General features: G+C 47.2%; 1 protein-coding gene across 1 annotated transcript in view; it reads right to left on the bottom strand.

Annotated features, from left to right (window-relative positions):
• The window catches only part of CDK5RAP2 (CDK5 regulatory subunit associated protein 2), a 169,933-nt gene that overhangs the window by 109,481 nt on the left and 39,655 nt on the right, over nt 1-20,797 (bottom strand). The window contains exons 7-12 of the mRNA XM_059412174.1: nt 18,082-18,236; nt 12,263-12,425; nt 11,183-11,236; nt 10,222-10,341; nt 9,280-9,372; nt 521-739 (exon numbers count right to left, since the gene is read on the bottom strand). Of these exons, the coding sequence (XP_059268157.1) occupies nt 521-739; nt 9,280-9,372; nt 10,222-10,341; nt 11,183-11,236; nt 12,263-12,425; nt 18,082-18,236 (804 nt within the window). The remainder of the gene's footprint in view (nt 1-520; nt 740-9,279; nt 9,373-10,221; nt 10,342-11,182; nt 11,237-12,262; nt 12,426-18,081; nt 18,237-20,797) is intronic.

Below are 20,797 nucleotides of genomic sequence, written 5' to 3'. Positions count from 1 at the left end.
ATTTGAGTACACCTATAAAATAATGTTTAAAATATTCATACTCTTTGACCCAATAATTATGCCTTTATCAGGAAATAATCAATGTTAAAAATATTTAGATGCAAGGACATTTGCTATTGCATTTGTTATAAGGCAAAAAAAAAAAAAAAAAAGTGTGACAACCTAAATGTTCTACCATAAGGGACTAAATAAACTGTAGCACGTCCAAGTGATGAAATACTAACACTTGCACCAAAAAACAAACATAAGTTTCTGAAGAATACTCAGAACATGGCAACACACCAAAAAGAGAATATGGAATTAATAAAGCATTTGCAAAACCGCATTTCCAGGCTGATACCAATAATGTATATGTATGGGTGTGTGCACATGCATGTGAGACAGAGAATTTCATGATGAGATGATGTGAAATATTTTTTCCTTTACACTTTCCAGATTTTTCTAAGTCTTGTGAAGACATCTCCCTCAAACCAGAAACAGCTATCAAGAGCCGCAGCCCGACCACGCCACTGCTGCTCACGTGAATGGTGTGGTCGCTTCTGCTCCTCTCACGATGGGCTTCCTCCAAGTCCTTCTCCAGCCTCTCCCTCTCCTGCTGCAGAGTGCTCAGTGCCTGGGTGACTTTCTTAATGTTCCTTCGCAGTCTGTGGTTCTCTGCACTCTTGCTGAGGTTTTCGGAGTTCAGCTGTGCGAGAAGGGCTGCCTTCTCTAACAGAGCAGCCTCATAATTTTCAGACCCCTACAAGAGGAGGGAGACAGCGGAGATGAGCTGATTTCTGTACCACACTAAACACCCCAAGAAATCTCTGCTCCTTCTTCACCTTGGGGTCAGCGGAAGGGAGCTAAGAAACTAAAGAAAGGGGCACCTGGGTGGCTCAGTGGGTTAAGCCTCTGCCCTCGGCTCAGGTCATGGTCTCCGGGTCCTGCAATCAAGTCCCACATCAGGCTCTCTGCTCAGCAGGAAGCCTGCTTCCCCCTCTCTCTGCCTGCCTCTATGCCTACTTGTGATACCTCTCTGTCAAATAAATAAATAAAATCTTAAAAAAAAAAAAAACGAAAAGAAAAAGATTAACATAAACAACCTCTAGGACCCAAAGCACAAATACTAAGAAGATTCTAAAATAACACAGAGTGATGATTATGTTATCATGTTGATGTTATAATGTTGACATTAAGAGGGGAAAAGGCTACAACTATGTAAAAAAAGTGTTTTCTTTTTCTTTTTTAAAAAGACTACAAGGGGGGCGCCTGGGGGGCTCAGTGGTTTAAGCCTCTGCCTTCAGCTCAGGTCCTGATCTCAGGGTCCTGGGATCAAGCCCCGCATCGGGCTCTCTGCTCGACGGGGAGCCTTCTTCCCCCTCTCTTTCTGCCTGTCTTCTGCCTACTTGTGATCTCTATCAAATAAATAGATAAAAATCTTTTAAAAATAAAATAAAATAAAATAAAAAATAAATAAAAAGACTACAAGGAAAAACGCAGACATTCAGAAACCATCTTTAGTTAGGTGGGTACATGGGTGATTTTCTTCTTTCACTTCTTTCAAATTTTCTAAGGTTACCAAGCATGTTACTTTTGTAATCATTTAAAAAAAAAAAAAAAACTTCAAGGGACACCTGGGTGGCTCAGTTGGTTAAGCAGCTGCCTTCGGCTCAGGTCAGGATCCCAGTGTCCTGGGATCGAATCCCACATCGGGCTCCTTGCTCAGCAGGAAGCCTGCTTCTCCCTCTGCCTCTGCCTGCCACTCTGTCTGTGCTCGCTCTCTCTCTCTCTCCTTCTCTGACAAATAAATAAATAAAATCTTTTAAAAAAATTATTTTAAAAAAAAGAAAAACTTCAAGTTATTTATAAAAGGTAGAACATAAAGAGCGCTATCTGACAAGCAGAGGCAGATTCAAGGACTGGCAATGCTCCCAGAGATTAGAGCAGCTTGGACCCACAGTCATCAGCATGGCAGTCCCATGGCCACCTCGAGTGGCCATAAATTCAGCAGAGTCCAAGGGTTAATTGTGTCCAGAACATTCTTACTTCATTAACACACAGTTTAGTAGAAAATACATACGTGATTATCAAGCATTTGAAAAAATAGTGTAACTCACCAATAATCAAAAAGAGCCAATTAAAATAAGCTTTCATTTAACAAGATGGTTTTAATGAGAATATCCAGTGCCGGCAAACTTACTATGAAGCAACACAATTAATATTAACTTTACAAGAGCTGACCAAGCATCTAGAAGCCAAGAAACATACTGGCAAGGATGTAAATTAATGTAACTCTCTATGGACAGAATATATACGTCGAGTGTGCATGTACAGGATAGGTGTTCACACTCATCCCAATGATTTGGCTCCCAGGATTGAATCTCAGGGGAAGAATCCAAAATATGAAAAAGCCTTACGTACACAGTCATCCATCACAGATTTACTGTAACAGGAAAAACTAAGAACCTAAACCGATAACAGGAGGATATTCCAAGTCACAACATGGCATGAAAAAACAGAAGATTAACTTGTAAATGCTCTAAAAAAATAAAATCTATGCATAGGAGAAAGCTGAGGGGGAAAAAAGGCCTCAAAATGTTAACAGCATGGCTGGGTGATCTCCTGATTCCCCTTTTTTCCTTCTTTCTAGTCTCCCGAAAGAAAATTCGAAACACATATATTACTTATAATCAGGAGAAAATGAACTTTTTTTTAAACATCTGATCTTTGGATTAAACAAAGGCTCATGATTAAAAATTCACAACTCAGGCTGTGGGGTAAACAGACTGGCTCCAGGCTCCTGGTCTTTCCAGATCCAGCTTCACCACCAATGCTGGTTAAGTCCTAGTTGTTAGGAGACGTGGGCTACAGCCACCATCAATTCCCGAGAGGTGAGGCCCGGCCATCCCCTATTTGCACACTGCTACTTAAGACCTAGCAACAGGGACTGAGGGGGAACCCAATTCACATTTCAAAGTCGGTTTTGCAGAAGCTTCCATTTTATTTTCCTTTAAAATAAAAAAAAAAATTAAGATTTTATTTATTTAGTTGAGAGAGAGGGCACACATGCAAGAGAGAGTGAGTACATGAGCAGACGAAGGGGCAGAGGGAGAAGGAGAAGCAGGCTTCCTGCTGAGCAGGGAGCCAGAGGACACAGGGCTTGATTCCAGGACCCAGGGATCATGATCTGAACTGAAGGCAGGTGCTTCACCAACTGAGCCACCCCGGCATCCCTAAAATCAAAATTTTAAAAAAGAGTGGGAAACCAAGGTCACGAGACCTAAAAAAAAAAAAAATCCGGGGCAATGCTTATTTATAAAAACTCAAAAAAACAGCTTCCCCCTCTCTCTCTGTCTACCTGTGATCTCTGTCTGTCAGATAAATAAATAAAATCTTTAAAAAAAAAAAACTAAAAAACAAAAGAATACAAGAAAAACTCCCATCTTGAGCCATTTTTATGTTACATTTTTTTTTTCAGGGATGAAGCTATATTTTATTTTATTTTATTTTTTAACTGTGTAAGTATGCTAACATTTATTTACCTATTCCCTGTTTTTTTTTTTTAATTTTTATTTTTTATAAACATATATTTTTATCCCCAGGGGTACAGGTCTGTGAATCACCAGGTTTACACACTTCACAGCACACATTTTATTAAGCACTGATTATGTATGAGGAGCTAAACCAGGCACTTTTGCACACACTGTAGTTCCACTCCTCATACCAACCCTACGAAGTACACATTACTGTCCCTATTTAAGCCACGGAGGCTCAGAACTGTTAAGTGACGAGTCTGTCATCAGACCATAATTGATTAAATCTGGGACTCTCTCCATAGCACTACACTGCCGTGCCCGTTCCAGGGAAGATTCCAATTAACACCAATAAACTAGTAAGAATTAAAACAAGAAGACTGAATTCAAAGAGGGGAAGGCTAGAGCCAGGAACACCAATTAGGAGCCTGTTAAACACAGGCCAGCCATGGTGACAATTAAATAATAGTTATCATAAAGTGATGGACATTCTGTGGGTTATCGCATAAATGATGATGATAGAGCTTCTTTTAGAAAGTTCAAATTCATACTCATACAATGAAGATACTTTACATTTCCGTTTTCCTTAAGTGGCCCTCTTAAGTGCCCAGAGACACTCTGAAAAGTTTTGTACTTTTCCTGAATGACACCCTGCTTTCAGAACGCCTGTCATCAGAGGGGGGGCTTACAAACAGGCAGCAAAATGTTTGGTGTCATTAGACCTAGTCAGAAACTCAAGGCCAAACATTATATGAGCCAAATCACGTTTGGCTCCATTCCCCACAGTGCGGAAACATGATGAGTCTAACAGAGAGAGAGTCACAGAGCCCAGGGTTCAAAGCCCGGTTCCAGCCATGTCGCTTAGGAGGAGTTGACTTTTCTGCTCCTCAGCTTCCTTGTCTGCGAAATCTCTGTTTCATAGGCGGTCGTGAAGATGAAACATGACACCAAAAATTCCGTGTCTGGGAGTGCGGGATCAATAAATCTAGTTCCTATTCTCCGGCACATGCATGATCTTCCATTCCCAGCCAAGAGACACTACGGAGAGTCTCCTCCAACTAAAAGCTATCTGCACAACACCGTGAAGAGAGGGCTTGCGAAACCGACCACAGTATCTGCTCTATGTTCATGCCGGAAGATGATACTACCCAACTTAAGGAAGACTTGACAACATTTACTGAGTTACACCCTATGCCCAGGTGCCCCGTCTTGTGTAATCCTTGTGAGGATTACGGGATCTAAGTGTGATTATCCGGATTTTACGATGTGTAAGCAGGTTGGGAGAGCTCAAGGATCTGGCCCAAGGCTACAGCAGTAGTGAGGAGCAGAGCCAAGATTCAAACACATGTCCCACCCACATCCCCCCACCTAAAAACAATGCGGCACATACATACAGAGGCCTACATGTGGCTGTTCAAAAAGATTGTTGTTTAAGGGGCACCTGGGTGGTTCAGAGAGCTAAGTGTCTGCCTTCAGCTCAGGTCATGACCCCACATCCTGGAATCAAGTCCCGCATTAGGCTCCCTGCTCAGTGGAGAGTCTACTTCTCCCTCTCCCCGTGCCTGCCGCCACTCTGCCTACTTGTGCTCTATCTCTCTGTCAAATAATAAATAAAACCTTTAAAAAAAAAAAAAGGCTGTTTAAAGAGCATTGGGATAAAACACACACATGAGTGCACGTAAAACTGCAGAAATCTGAGTAAAAAGCAGGGATTGCACCAAGGCCGATGCCCTGGTTGTGATATTGTTATTAAAGTTAGGGATGAGGTCACCTTTGGGAGAACCAGGTAAAGAGTATACAGAAACCAACTGCATGTGAATCTACAATCATTTCAAAATGAAAATTTTAAAAACAGAGTGGCAGATCTATATATACTGTTATGATAAAAATATTCGATGAAAGGGGTGCCTGGGTGGCTCAGTGGGGTAAAGCCTCTGCCTTCGGCTCAGGTCATGATCCCAGGGTCCTGGGATCGAGCCCCGCATTGGGCTCTCTGCTCAGCGGGGAGCCTGCTTCCCTTCCTCTCTCTCTGCCTGCCTCTCTGCTTGCTTGTGATCTCTGTCTGTCAAATAAATAAATAAAATCTTTAAAAATAAATAAATACATAATTTAAAAAAAGAATATTCAATGAAAAAAAGTTTATAGAACAGCATAGATCTGATCCTTCTACTTTCTCAAAGGCTGTATGTCTGCATAAATATGCACTGAAAGTGTCAAGGTATTAATAGTGAACATCTTTGACACGAGTTTATTGGTGACACCTATCCACCTCTTCCCATAGTTTTAAGTATTTTATAAATTCCTACAACGTGCAATTTTACTTTTATAGCTGAGGAGGGCGGGGAGGAGAACAAAATGCACAGGTATGCCCCACTTTTCAAAAGTTCACATTACGCCACTTTGTCTTATAAAAGACCTACAATAGCACCTGTTTTCGCTAACCAGGAGAAATCAGAAGAGGATTCGCGCTTTCATGAGAAAAGGCACCCAGTCACACTCACAGACACACACAGTGATTCAGTGGTCGTCAGATGAGAAGGGGGTGGAGAGAGAGGCAAAAGAGAAGAATGGGGTTAGTAAAAGGTACACACCTCCAGTTAGACAACAGGTCACAAGGAGGTAATGCCAACACAGAGAACACAGTAACACTGTAACAACTATATGTGGTGACAGGTGGCAGCTAGATTTACTATGACCACTTCGTAATACATATAGACATTGAATCACTATGTTGTCCACGTGAAACTAATATAATACTGTGTGTCAACTACACGTCAATAAAAAAAAAAAAAATTAAGTGGAAAAAAAAAATTAAGTGAAAAGGGCATTCCGCCTTTGTCTGGCAGTGAGCCTTTACCCACCGAGCTCCTACACGGCATCCCAACCACACCTCTGAACTGCGAAGTCTTGGGAGTTTCTGTGCTTTATCTTGATTTATTTTGTTTATCTCTTAGCAAGATGATGTGTCCTAAAAGGTCAGAAAAGCCTCAAAAAGAGAAGTTGTTTTTGGATCTGAGAAATGCTCAAAAATTTTCCCATGCAAATCAATGGTAATTGCTTCTTTGCTTTACGCCATTTTGGCTAATAAAGATTTCATACGGAAGCTCTACTTTTGGATAGCGGGGGAAACCTGTATTTCCCATTTGAAATTACGTAATTTTCAATGGGTCTAGACATAGCAGCAAGCACCCCAACCTAGCATCACTGTGGAGTTTCCTGTGTGTGTTACAATCTCATTAGCCACCTGTGCGTGGCCAGGCCCGACCGCATGGCCTTTGCCCTTAAAAGCTAGTCTGTGAAACAGAGAAGGGTCGCCCTCTCTTGGAAGAGGTGCGGCCCCGAACGGTTCGGTTCGATTCTTGATGCTTGGCACGAAATAAAGCTTTGCTTCACCTTCGCTTTGTATCAGTCTCGCTCCTTTAATCATGGACCCATTATTGGGGCATAACAGTTGTCTCAGTGTCAGGCTTAATGCCAACCCTGTGAACTTCGGCTGTTCTATTCAATCTGCAATTAGTTCAGATCACATGCATCCCCAAAAGGTCCTACTATGTGGAAGAAAATGCATTTTAAAGGGCCTCTGCAACATTCAAATGTAGACCTTATAATGGAACAGCCAATATAACCAAACCACGGGCATTTACTCACACACTCAAACACACACAATCAGAACAGTGGCAAGGACACAGATTTTGGGGGTGCCTGCGTGGCTCAGTCATTAAGCATCTGCCGTCAGCCCAGATCATGATCCCAGGGTCTCAGGATCGACCCGTGCTCAGCAGGGAGTCTGCTACGCCCTCTCTCACTCCCCCGGCTTGTGTTCCCTCTCTCGCTGTGTCTCTCTCTGTCAAACAGATAAATTAAATTAAATTAAAAAAAAAAAAAGAACACAGATTTTGAAATCAGACTTAAGTGCAAGTTCCAACAACCTGCCAAACCAGTAGACATGCTACCTCCGTGGCTAAGGACTAAAGGAGCGTGCAGAACCTAAGGACTTTCAAAAGCTTGGGGCTTCTGAATCTTGCAAGACAAGAACCCCAGCCAACACTGTTAAGTGACAAGCCCTCAAAAATCAGGGGCCCCTAGCTGGCTCAGTCATTAAGCATCTGCCTTCAGCTAAGGTCAAGACCCCAGGGTCCTGGGATACAGCCCTGCATTAGGCTCCCTGCTCAGCAGAGAGCCTGCTTCTCCCTCTCTCTCTGCCTTCTTGAGTTCCCCCTCTCGCTGTCTCTCTGTCAAATAAATAAATAAAATCTTCAAAATAAATAAATAAATAAATAAAAGACCTCAAAAATCATTCTGAAAGTCTTTTAACTAGGACTGATGGTTAGGAAATTAATAAATGTTATGTGATAAATCTGGGTAGCATTTAAATGTTCAAGGCCTAACATAACAAGCAAAATATCAGCGATTATAAGGATGTCTGTCTGGTCTCTCTTGTCAACTGCCAACATTGTTTTCCTCAAGCAGTAGGAAATATCACTGGCGTTCCTAAGAACTCGGCTTTTAAAACTTGTTATTTTCAAAGCAAGAGGGGGAAAAAAGCCATCTCAGTGTAATCCCAGCTCCACTCCATCAACCAAATGGCAGGGGAGGCAAATCTGAGATTCCAAAGGCAGAGACTTGCCTATGCTTCTAGTGCACCATGATTTAAACCAAATTACTTCAATTATTCTTACTGTGAACCAGAGCTCTGCAAAAGATAAGACGTCGGACATGAATCTTAAGAATCAAGCAGTCTTAAATTAGACTTAACTTCTAATTTCTAGCTTATAACCAAAAATACCATGGGGGGAGAGGCGGCAGAGAGACCTTTAAGCAGTATGGGCCTCATTCAGACGATGGAACCTTATTGACTCGTTATTAAGTAATAGGGATACACTGTATAGAGAAACTAGAAACAGAGCAAGAAAATATTAAAAAATGAAAAACACAATACTAAAATTAACCAGAAAGGTAGAACATCAAGGAGGTGACCAGCAGGGGTCCTTAGGGTACAAGGCTGGGGAAAAAAGGAGAAAAGGCAGGTCAAAACATCAAGGTGTGGAAGTGACACGTGGCAGGGAGCAGCTGGACTAAAGAAGCCAGGTTAGGGGCGGGGTGGGGGCCTGTAAAAGGAAAGGCCTGCAGTAGACCGGCTCTGAGGCAAACCCTGGCTCTCTCACTTAAACCGCTTTTGTGACCCTATATAAGTTACTTGACTTGACCTGAACCTGAACCCTGACTTGACCTGAATAGGTTGACTTGACCTGAACCTGGATATTAACAGTGCCTCCTCCATGATCTGCTGCACAGATCCCTTCAGCGAATCCAGAGAGGGCCCTGAGCACAGGGCTTTGCACATAGTATGTGTGCAGTAAATGCCAGCCATTACTATCAACAATTACTACATTTAAATCCTGGCCCTGCCTCAATGAGCTGTGTGACAATCGATAAGCTGCCCACCCTCGCTGCGCTTCAAAAACTCCACAAATACAGCAAGGACGATAGCGCCCTTCCCCACAGGGCTGTAAAGATGACAGGAGTTAACACACATCTTGCACGGTCTCCTAACCGTGGGGGTCGCTGTCACCACTGCCGTTAACGTAGTGAGGAGGGGGCTGGAGAAGCCCCCAGAGCTGGGAGAGAACATCTTGTCCTGAGACTGGTAACTCCATTAACATAGGCCATGCAGGGTTGTCCCAGGCTCCTCTCAGCTGCCAGGTCTTGTCCTCCCCCAGGAGTCTGGACCAATGGCACAGCCACTTCAAGCCAAGTAAACGCTTACCTGGAATTTCTGTGTCTGTGCTTTCAGGGGCACCTCTGTGACTTTTGCAAAGGCAGCACGGAGCTCTTCGATCTCAGAGTTAAGGTTTTCCACCTGGGTCAAAGTAAGAACAGCAGCCAAGTGTGCAACGGGACAACTCAAGTGCTCTTCCTACTGGACGGCACAGTCTTCTGATCAAGGGCTTCATCATCAGGGAAGGCAAGAATCGGAGAAGCAGGACTCCAACTCTGGCCACTCACTAGCTGTGGACTTCATAATCTCCTTGAGCCTCAATTCCCACAACCAGAAGACGAGGAGACTACTAATCACCCCACTCCAGCTTCAGTAGGGCCAAGTGCATGATGGGTACTGGTGCTCAAATCAGGCCTGGCTGAGAAGCAGCATTACAGCACTGCTGCCCATAGAGAGGGGCCTGGCCACTCCAGAATCTCTCATCTCTGCTGACCTCCTCCTGTAGCCCCGTCAGCGGTAACGCCCATGGCCACACGCTGGACTTGGCCAGCGCCCACGATGGCCCCTCCACAGTGCTACTCTACACTGAAGGTCTCCAACTTCAGCTGGGCCCTGAACTCCCACATTAAGCAACGGTAGGAATGGTAACTACTTTACTATGAGCCAAATCTCTGCCGCATCTGACAACCGGTGATTACCCAGACTCTCCCCTTTTATCTTCTCCGGCGCCCCGGTTTCCTGGTTCTCTTCATACTTGGGCAGTCATTCCTGTCTCCTCCGTAGCCTCCTCTCCCCGTGCCTGAAATTCTGATGTCCCCTGCGGCCCCATCCTCAGCCTTATTCTTCCCCTTCTATACATTCCCGAGACAAGCAGACCCACTCGTAGAATTGTAACTCGCACCCAAAGCTAAAAATTCAGGGTTGGACAGGCCAGCCACAGAGGCTAATAAAGAAAAATCTCACTTCGGGTGTCTCAGACTCACCACATACCTCTTTTTCCTTTGACTTTAATGCCATGGTTAGACCCTGAATGGCTTTATCCCTCTTTAAACTATTTTTCTTTTCTGTAGCAATTTCTCTTTCCTTCTCTCTCAGGTCCTCCTGAAGTGCCTAAATTAGATTAGAAAAAGATTCACTAAGTTGATGCGTTCCAACCAAAATGCACTGTAAATATATCTGTAAGAGCACACTCAGACGCGGTTATTCTATCTTATTCCTGTCACCGTGTGATTAATGTTTCCGAGTAGAGCTGAACGCAGCGGCGGCAGCTCCCCGTGATGGTGCTAGCGCTCACGGCAACAGGGCTGGGGGAGAAGAAGGGGATCAGATCAGTTAAGACGGTGACAGCTGCTCCTGTGGGAAGGACTCCAATGCCTTCTGGAATTTGAATACAGTCACATCAGAGTCTTTGAAACCTTACCAGGTTATTTGGGGAAAATAACAGATCATTAATTTCATTCCTTAATGCTACAAAAGCTAGCAGAGAATTTGGTTTGATGGAGACTCAACATACACATTCATAGTCTGAGTTCATTTCTAAAGATGATCAGGCTGCCTCCCTCCCGGCTGTTGTGAGGATCAAATGAGATAATGGACGGCAAGCTCTTTCCAAGCTGGCAGGCGCCGCATAAATGTCGGCCGCTAGGACCGGGGGACACAGAACAGCGGCAGGTCTGGGTCCCTGCTAGAGCTGCTCTAAGTCACCTGATCTCGGGAAAGGGCCCTCGCCTTTCTGAGCCCCACAAGCCTCATCTGCGCAATGGGAATGTTGGCTTTACAGAATTCCTGTCGAGACCGAGAGGCCTTCTCTGAAGTCCGGAAGGCCTCAATGGCACCCGCTGGCATTCCCTAAGTGACAGCTATTGTCACACCGAACTACCTACTGCTCTCGGAATAAAGCATGAGGCAAGGGGAAATCTTCAATATGTTATTTTAAATTGCATTAACATACCTGGATCCTCTCTTCAAAGCGGTGTCTCTCCTGCTGGCGCTCCATTTGTGCAGCCTGAGAAAAGGCATTAATTGGCACCGGAAGGGACTCACCATCCAACAGCTTCCCCAGAACAATCAGAACGACCGTCTCATTTCCTGACTTCCCCACCGCTGCGGAAGTCACGGCAGTAAGTGTCCGCTCCTGTCTGGCTCGCACGGTGTCCCACCCGAGTGAAGAGGAACGTAAAGACCAGCTAGCCATGTGAGCTGATCACCAGCCCCACAGACAGCGAACCATGGAGCCGCTGGACGCTGAAAAGGGCCCGCTGAAGGACAGGGCCTGCAGGGCTCAAGGGACGAGCAGGAGCCACGGGCTGATTACAGCCAAAAACTAACCCGTGATGCTCCATGAAAAATCAAGACTTTCCCAAATACCCAGAACACCCACACTGGGAATCCAGCACGCGCACGGGCCACTCCGGGTCCAGTGAGCGCTGGGAGGTCTCAGCTAAACCCACGGGCACGCGCAGGCCCAGGCCGCCCTCCTGCAGCTGCCGCGGAGGCTGCCTCACGTGGGGGGTGGGAGGGAGAGAGGACCTCTGGGAAGCTCTGGGGTCTGGTACTAACAACCCAGCAAGTCCTCCGAGCGCATTTCCAAATTCCACAAGGGGACCGTGACCAGGACCTCGCAGAGCGGCCAGAAGGATTAACTGCAGCGGCACACTGACCTGCTTCGCCAGCCGCCTGGCCCGACACAACGTAGTTCCCTTCCCCCCACAGTCTCTAACCGCGAAGTTACAACAGGTACTAAGTTTTATCCTGAGAAAACGCAAAGTCCGGGGGCAACAAGTCAACACACAGTGAGACAGAGACAAGCAGGTACGGGCTGTTTTTTAACCAACTGTGTCTAAACATGAGGCTGGAAGGGGGAAAACATGTCGGGGCCCCTGACAAAGGAGTTCCTGCTCATTCCTCGGCTGCTGGGGAGCTAGTATTTGGAAGCAGTCGGTGTGACTCGCAGGGACCGAGGATGCATCCCCTCTGCCACAGCGGAGTCCGGGGTGCTAATTCAAGACCCCTCCACACCCCGCCGGCTCACCTCAGCTCCTCCCTCCTGGTCTCCCCTCGGAGCAGCAGAGAGTCCTCGGAGCTCCCCAGATGACACCCTCTCATCAGGACACGCCATCTGAGATTTCTCCTCTTTAAGGCACTGAATTAAAGCATCTTTGCTCTTCAAAGACAGCTTCAACTCCTCAATCAGTCTAAAAGTGAACAAAATTTAAATATTAATTCTAAGCTGTTCTCTTAGCTCAGTGGAGCAGGAGGAGGCAGGAAATGGGGCCAGACATCTTCAAAGTAGACATGACCAATGACTGAACAGAAACGGAATCGCACTATGCAGGTCGGAGAGTAAGGGCCAGAAAACCCGTGACATTAGGTGTCCCCTCGCCTCCAGCAGGGCCCCGGTGGATCCAGCCTCCGAGCTGCCGGACGACGGCCGGACCAAGCACCCCCCGTGCTCAGACTTTCAGCAGCCCCCACCACAGACGGCAGCCGGCTACTAATTTTTTTTACCAAGAATCCTTTCTGCAAAAGAAATGGGGCCCTGAAGCCTGAACAAACATGACCGATAGAGTGGAACTATCCCAGGGAGTAGGCAAAACCCGAGAACCTCTCTCCCTGGCTTCTCAGGGCAACGTTTAAAATACACTGACTTTCAAGATAAAGGCCAAACTCGTGAGCAAGGCAAGTAAGGCCCTAGCTTTTCAGGCCTAGAAGATCAGAGGCCCCGTGGGCAGCTTCAGTTTCCTCTCTCGCAGGAGGCCACCACCCGCTCCCTTACCACCCGGGGCCTCGCTTCCAGATCTCTCCACATGCCAGGCTGTCTTGTGCCTCCAGACCTTTGGTCACACTTGTCTCCCCACCCAGAACGCCCTTCACCACTCCATCCCCACCACCTGCTAATACACACCCACGGGCCCTGCACTCCCCTGAAGCAACTGTGCCAACCACACCCTGAGGCCCCCCTCAGGTAGAGCTGAACACCTCCTTGGGGCCACCAAATTATGCCCCCGACCACGACCAAGTTATTTAACCCCTACGCGTCTACATCTCCTCGGCTATAAAATGGGGATTACTTGCTCACGTGGATTAGAAATAAAACATCTAAAACGGCCCTCATACCTCCAGGCATACAGCACAACTCGACAAATGACAGTTGCTATAATTATTACCCTTTTTTAACATTCAACAATTAGCATTTTGTCAGAGAACCCTCCGAAGAGCCTTTCTGTAGCGAAGCCTCGAAAGCAACTTGAATGGCAGGAAGAACAAAGGCTTGACAGTCAGAGAGCTTCCCTGGCTCCCAGGGTGAAGGTCAAGAGTCAGCTGTAAGTAGTTAAAGGCAGCTGGCAATGCACTGGTGCTATGGTATGAATGCTCCTAGCACCCCCAAATTCAGATATGGAAATCCTAACCCCCTCAGGCAACAGGATTAAGAGGTGCGGCTTTGGGAGTCAAGTAGGTCACGTGGGTAGAACTTGGAAATGTGAGCAGTGCCTGAAAAATGAGGATCCAGAAAGATGCCTGACCCCCTCTACCGTGCAGGGATGCAGTGGGAAGTCTGCAGGCTGGAAGAAGGCTCTCACTGACCATGCAGCCACCCTGGTCTTCCAGCCTCCAGAACTGTAAGAAATAAATTTCTATTGGTTGTGAGCTGCCTAATCTCTGGCATCTTGTTATAGCATCTCAAACAGGCAAAGACAATTAGGCACAGAGGGTACCAGGGCAGCACCAGTGCAATGTCACCAAATCTGGGACAGAGGAGTAAGATTGCCCTCTAGGGGTTCTACTCTGAAATCATCACATAATCAACTGAAGAGGTAAAAGTCACTAACTGTATACTTGAAACGGATGTGCTATATTGCAGGTATCTTATACTTTGACAAAAATGATTTGTGTTAGTTACCTTAAAGCAAGTTCCAGTAGAGATGGGAATGAGAGAGGCCAGCCTGTGGGGACTGTGGCACAACTGGAGCATGGGGCCATCCACAGGAGTGGCCTCAGTCCTGCAAGACCACAGCCCAGGCCTGCCACCCCTTCCAGGTTTTTAAAAGAGGCTAGAAAGCCAAACTTCCACGTGAAACTAGATTTTTTTTTTAAATAGTAGCAACTAATTCAAACTTTTTTTTTTTTTAAGATTTTATCTATTTATTTGAGAGACAGAGAGCACAAGTGGGGAGAGGGGCAGAGGGAGAGGAAGAGGCAAACTCCCCGCCGAGCGGGGAGCCCGATGAGGGGCTCGATCTCAAGACCCTGGGATCATGACCTCAGCCAAAGGCAGACACTTAACCAACTGAGCCACCCTGGCACCCTTAATCCAAACTTTTAAAAGCACTGTGTAGGCCAAATAAAACATATCGTTTGGCCACATCTGACCCACAGGGCTCCCCAGTGTTAGTTGCCTTAAGGATCCAGACTAGCTCTAAGGTCAGATCGCAGGAGATTGAGTAGTTAGAGCAAACAGCTTTCAAAAGGGTGGAGGAAGGTCAGAAAGACATCAGCAGTGCCCATCAAGCAAGGGCCCCGCCCTACAACAGGCCAGTCTGGATGCCACATCTGGCCCCATCTCACCAGGACATGCCCAAGCACCCTAGTTCCAAGTCCACTTAGCAGCTCACCTTCTGACCCCCCATTTCGCTGGTAGGCAGGCCTGCCCAGTAGCTGGTCAACAAATCAATTTATAGCTCCTTTAATCTAGACTTAATTCATATACCCATGCATCTTCTAGACTCACTCTTGGATGTCCATGAACCCTCAACCCAACATTTCCCAATAGAGCTTATCTTCCACAAAAAAAACCCACACAAAAACTTCTGTTCTTTCCCCCTTTCGTTCCCCAAACTCAGCACACTGTACTGCCATCCTACCGTTGCTCACGCTCAAAACTTCAGTGAGGAGGTATCTCTGCAGCCTTTTTCCTCATCCCCAAACTCCTCGACGACCAAGCCCTCCAAGTCATCATGTCAATTCTACCTTCCAAACATCTCTGCCTGTTCTCCTCCATGCTAGCTCCATCACCTCAGTCCTGGTCACCGTGATCCCTTGTCTGGAGTTCTCCATCAGCCTGGGGGGCAGTCTTCCCACTCAGTCCCACCGCCAACCCATCCTTTAGGGGCAGCCAGAGGGAGAAGAATCGCTCTATAGCCAGACCCTGACACCACCCCATTCCCACTCTTAACTCATCAGCAGCATGTCACACGCCCTGAAGACAAAACCCAAACTATCCAACAAAGCCCACAGGATCTGGCCAGCTTCCCTCTCCTCGTCTCTTCCCATCTCCCTTCCAGAATACAACTCTCCAGCCACGCTATACTTCCGTAAGTCCCTGGGTCATGCTCTGTGCCCTCTGGCCTCTGAACTTCCATACATTAGGTACCCAATGCCTGAAACATCCTTTCTTCCTCCAAGTAACTCCTCCTCTATCCTCATATTTCCCCGGGAAGCCTCTCTTAATCCCTCTGAACGAAATCAGAAAGATGTTAGGTTAACCCAGCATTTGTCCATGTGGCCCCTCTCACTCTGCTCCTGCCCTCCACTCCTCCCACCTAGCTAGATGACGAGCAAACACTTTGACATGAGGTTCCTTAGGAGAGGGACCCCGTCTGTACCCGTCTGTACCATTCATACCTAGACTGTAACCACCACTTACGGAGCAGAAGATGCTCAGGAAGTATTTGTGAACAAAGGGCATCATGACCCAACAGACCAATGAACCAACTGCCGAGCATCTGCTGGGACCCCTGCAGGACCCTTCCAAATCCACTCTTGCCCGTGACCTCTTCCCAAACCCACCCCCAGTCCTCTCCCTTCTTCCCCTTCACTGGCACCAGGAAGTCTGTTTTTCTCCTTTGGTGACTGCCTCGGCACATTCTGGTCTCTTCCCTGGGTTCCCTATTTCCAATTTAACTGCTGGAGACCTGCAGTTCCGCAGGAAAGACAACCCTGAAAGGCTTCTAAAGGCTTCACCACTCATTAGCTGGGAGAGATACAAGGGAACGTATAAGTAATTTGTGTGGAAAAGGATTCTCGACTCTCTCAGAGTACAGCGCTAGAAAGGTTGCGACCCTGAAGGGGAGGCCCAGCCAAAAAAAAAAAAAAACACCACACCGATCTGGGGAGGCTTCTCTTCTTAGCCACATAAATGAGAAAAACGCTCACTTACTCAACCCTAAGGTCCTACACCTCACAGAGAACTCTGTTTCCTGACTCTTGAGATTCATCCCCAAACTCCCATTTTCCAGATCAAAGCTAAGACAAGGCTGCAGCACATCAAAGAAATGCTAGCTCCTCCAGACACTGAAGCTAGGACACTTCGTAAGTGGAAACCATGGCCTCTCCCTCGGTCTGTTCATTCCTCTTTTGTAGATAATCCTAAAACAGGAAAACAAGTTGCAGACTCGAATCTCATAAGGGGGTACGGAGGCAGAATGAAAAGCGACCAGCAGCTGGGAGTTGGGGCGACGGGGCACCAGAACCCAAACAACACGGTTGGCCCGTCAATCGGGAGTCACTGAGCAACCGAAAAAAAGGGGACTAGAGTCAGTACCCTCTATTTAAGGAAATAGGAAAGCAGATCATTCGCTTTAGAACAATTTCTGTCAAATTCCAAATGAGGCTGGCTCTTCAGTAGGTCACAGGTTAGCCAGAAGCTTCACTTGTATTTAGTTTACACAGCCTTCTACCTGGTGACCAGCAAAGCAAGGCAAGAGATTCAACACATAAGGTTCATGATAAAGAAGAAAACCTCAACTCACTCCTGATCAGTTTTGATCAAAGTTTGATTAAGACTGCCTAAAGGTTTTAAAAAAAAAAAAAAAGACTGCCTAAAAGTCCTATGGCCCATCCATTTCTCTGACTACGTGGCACACATTTTATTTCTGGACCAAGAGAGAGCTCTATACTCAGTCTACACTGTTTTGGCCCCTTGCCGATGTACTAATCTGGGCCCTCAGCCTGCATTAAAAGACATGATGAGGGACACCTGGGTGGCTCAGTTGGTTAAGTATCTGCCTTCGGCTCAAGTCATGATCTCGGAGTCCTGGGATCCAGCCCCGAGTTGGGCTCCCTGCTCAGCGGGGAGTCTGCTTCGCTGTCTCCCTCTGCCCACCCACCCCGGCTTGTGCTCTCTGGCTCTCAAATAGATAAAATCTTTAAAAAAAGACAAAAAAAAAAAGACATCATGAAAAACAGGTCCCACAAAACTCACTAGCATCTCCTGTGGGGATAAAATCACTTCCTGTTCCCTCTGGGAAGATTCACAAGAGAAATTTTTCCCCTACGATGTCAAGTAAAATAGCTTCTCCTGAGTTCCTGGCTCACATCCTTCCGTGAGCAGTGTGACTCTTAATGTTCATCAAGACTGTTTTTCTCTCCTTCCTTTGGTTACCAGGAAGCTCACAGTCAAACTGAAGGCTACGTCTAGTATCTGAACAGAACTTCTCGGCGGGATTTTTTTTTTTTTTTTTTTTAAAGATTTTATTTATTTATTTGACAGAGAGAAATCACAAGTAGATGGAGAGGCAGGCAGAGAGAGAGGGAAGCAGGCTCCCTGCTGAGCAGAGAGCCCGATGCGGGACTCGATCCCAGGACTCTGAGATCATGACCTGAGCTGAAGGCAGCGGCCTAACCCACTGAGCCACCCAGGCGCCCTCGGCGGGATTTTTTATCTATAATTCTATCCCTGCCCTTGCAGCCCTAACCCTATTCCTTTTCCCTCCACCCCGATCTTACTCCAGGTTTTCTCACTGTGGGGAAGCAAGCAGAGAAAGGAGGGGTGAAAGACTGGGAAGAGGACACCCTTTCAGCCCTGCTGCCCGGGAAACGAATGTCAGCACGTCGCAGAGAGAAGAGCCAGACCTGTCTTTCTGCTCCAGGACCACAGCCATGTCCAAGTCCCCCTCGTGCCTCTTCTTCATCTCTGAAAGCTTCTTTTCCAAGCTCAGCCGAAGAGCCTTCTCTGTTTCCGTCCCCGCAAAGGCCTTTTCCAGTTCTGCTTGGGCAGCTTTCACATCCTAGAGTTAAATTAAATGCATTTGATGCAATTTTTCAATACAATTGGGAACATTTTTGAAAGGAAATTGGATTAAAATATAAATATTTATGACTTTTTCTCCAGCACATTTCCCCTCCCTGAATTGTACTATACATGGGCAGAATCAGTAATAAATACATTTGCCAGCCATTTTTCCCTGTTGTATCCTGAAGAGTAATAAGCATTTCCAATGGAAAAGACTCAACTCTACAAAAACTGTATTTTTGGGTTTGAAAAATCAGATCAATATTTACAGCTTGAATGAGAACAAGGAGAAATGTGCCTCTCAATACTTTTAAACATAAATTCCATAGTCCCCACAACCCCCATACAAATACATCCCACACCCCACCGCCCTCGCCCTACTTCTTTTAAGATCATGACTACACATCTCTCAAGTACATTCTATCTCCAAGGTGACGTCGGTGGTGAAAAACTACGTTCTTCCTGAGAGCTCAGAGAGGCCAACGAGGAAATTCCCTTAACCATGCAGGCAGTGCCCACCTCAGGGAAAAGGGCCCTGGAGCTCAGGAAAATGACCTGGGGTAGAGCTGGACCTCCAAGTGCCCACAGCCTTGGACTACATCACCAAGATACAAGTCAAACCAAACTGGGTTCAAAACCCAGCTCTCCTGATGATTTGCTGTGAGACGTTAGAGAGTCACTTAGCCTCTCTGGGCCCCAGCTTATCTCTAAAACGGGGATCACCACCATCCCAACAAGGATTTGCTCTGAGACTCTGTCAAAGGCTTGCTGCACCACAGGAAGCTCAAAGAATCACTGGCTTCCTCTTCCCTGTCCTTTCCCTCCTCGGGGCCGGCCCCATCACTGCCCCCACTTGGGTAGGGGAGAAAGCCTCCCCTCCCCAGGAGGCCTCCCTGGCAAGCTCAGCGATAGCCGGGAAAAGTCACTGCCCAATATCCCGAGACAACAAACAAAACCTGCTTCCTGAGTGCCTGTTAAATGCCAGGCTTTGAGCAAGGAGCCTGATTCATCTCATCTCCACTCCTCACCTAACTAAAAACGTTATGCACGGAGAGACAGCCTCCAGCGGCTGAGAATGCAGGTTCCACAGCCACGGCACCCGGCATTCCTGCCTGTGCCACCCTGAGCAAGGGATTTGGCCACTCTGTGCCTGGGTCATTGTGTTTTTGTTTTTGTTTTCAAAAAGAATGATAGAAGTATTTACCTCACAGGCTTCCTGAAGGGATGAACTAAAAGGATGTGTGAAAAGGCTGAGAAGGGTGCCTCGCACGCGGCAGGCCCCCCGGACACTGCTAGGGCCACGGCTATGAGGACATCACTACCGCAAAGCAGATGTCACCAGCCTCCCTTGACGGATGAGGCCACAGAGGCTCGGAGAAGGGGACAAGGCCAATCAGCGACACAGCAAAGGGTCAACCAAGCACGGGCTGGCAGTCATGCCAGCACCCTAAAATGCTGGCCGGTGCCTCCTGGGGACCAGATGACTGAACCAACAAGGACGTTTCAACTAAAATTCCGAATTTGGAGTCGGAAGACTCTTGTTTCGGTTCCAGCTCCGAGGACTAAGTCTCCCTCCCTCTCAGAGCTGTGTCCTCATCTGTATTCTGGACCTAGAATCTACACAGCCTCGTGGGGCCTGTGCGAACAACACAAACGCAGAAGACCACTCTGGGCTGCAAAGTCTGCACTGGAGCGTCTGCCTTCTGGATCCAGACACGCTCTGTGCTGCCATCCCTCCTCGGATCTAAGGAGAGCCAGGGCTCCAGGGGGAGAACAGGACGGACACCAACAGACTTCAAAGACCGAGAACGAAGTAACCAGTGTCACTGAACACTGGCTGACTGTGGGCAGAAACTTCTCACATCTAGGAGACCGGATTTTTTAGCCAAGACACAGCCTGCCTCCTGGTATGGTCACAGGAAGCGCCTGAGAATAAGCAGGAGGGGTTCCATGCAGCGTCACCCTGAGAAGAGGCATTCGGCGAACACTGAGGTGACGTGGGATGGAGGCCAGGTACCAAGGACAGGGCTGCGTGGGCATGTCCCGGCCTGCAAACCGGAACCCACTTTCAGGCTTAGCGCCAGTCAGAGGAGTGGCTTCCCCGCTCCGGGCCTCAGTTTCCTCCTCTGTAAAGTCAAGGGACCAAACTAGGTAAGAAGAAGAGCAGGGGCTTGAAGACCAGCAGCCACGATTCAACTCCAAGCTCAAATCCTGACTAGTCTTTCCGTACTTCACTGTCTGCGTCCGCAGGAACAGAGACGACAGCCGGGAGGCAGGGTGTGAGGGTACCAATTCGATACACACGGAGCCTCAGACGGGGCCGGAACCCTCGAGCTGCTCAGTAAGGGTGGCTCCCATTTCTGCTGAAACTCTGAAAGTTCAGGGGAAAAGGAACAAAATCCTGCCCTCGCCTCTTTTTTTTTTTTCTTTTAAGATTTTATTTATTTATTTGACAGAGAGGGAGAGAGATCACAAGTAGGCAGAGGCAGACAGAGAGAGAGGAGGAAGCAGGCTTCCCGCTGAGCAGAGAGCCCAATGCGGGGCTCGATCCCAGGA

Source organism: Mustela nigripes, chromosome 9, assembly GCF_022355385.1.
Source record: "Mustela nigripes isolate SB6536 chromosome 9, MUSNIG.SB6536, whole genome shotgun sequence".
Classification (NCBI taxonomy): Eukaryota; Metazoa; Chordata; class Mammalia; order Carnivora; family Mustelidae; genus Mustela; species Mustela nigripes.
This window is presented reverse-complemented; position numbering and strand designations above follow the sequence as displayed.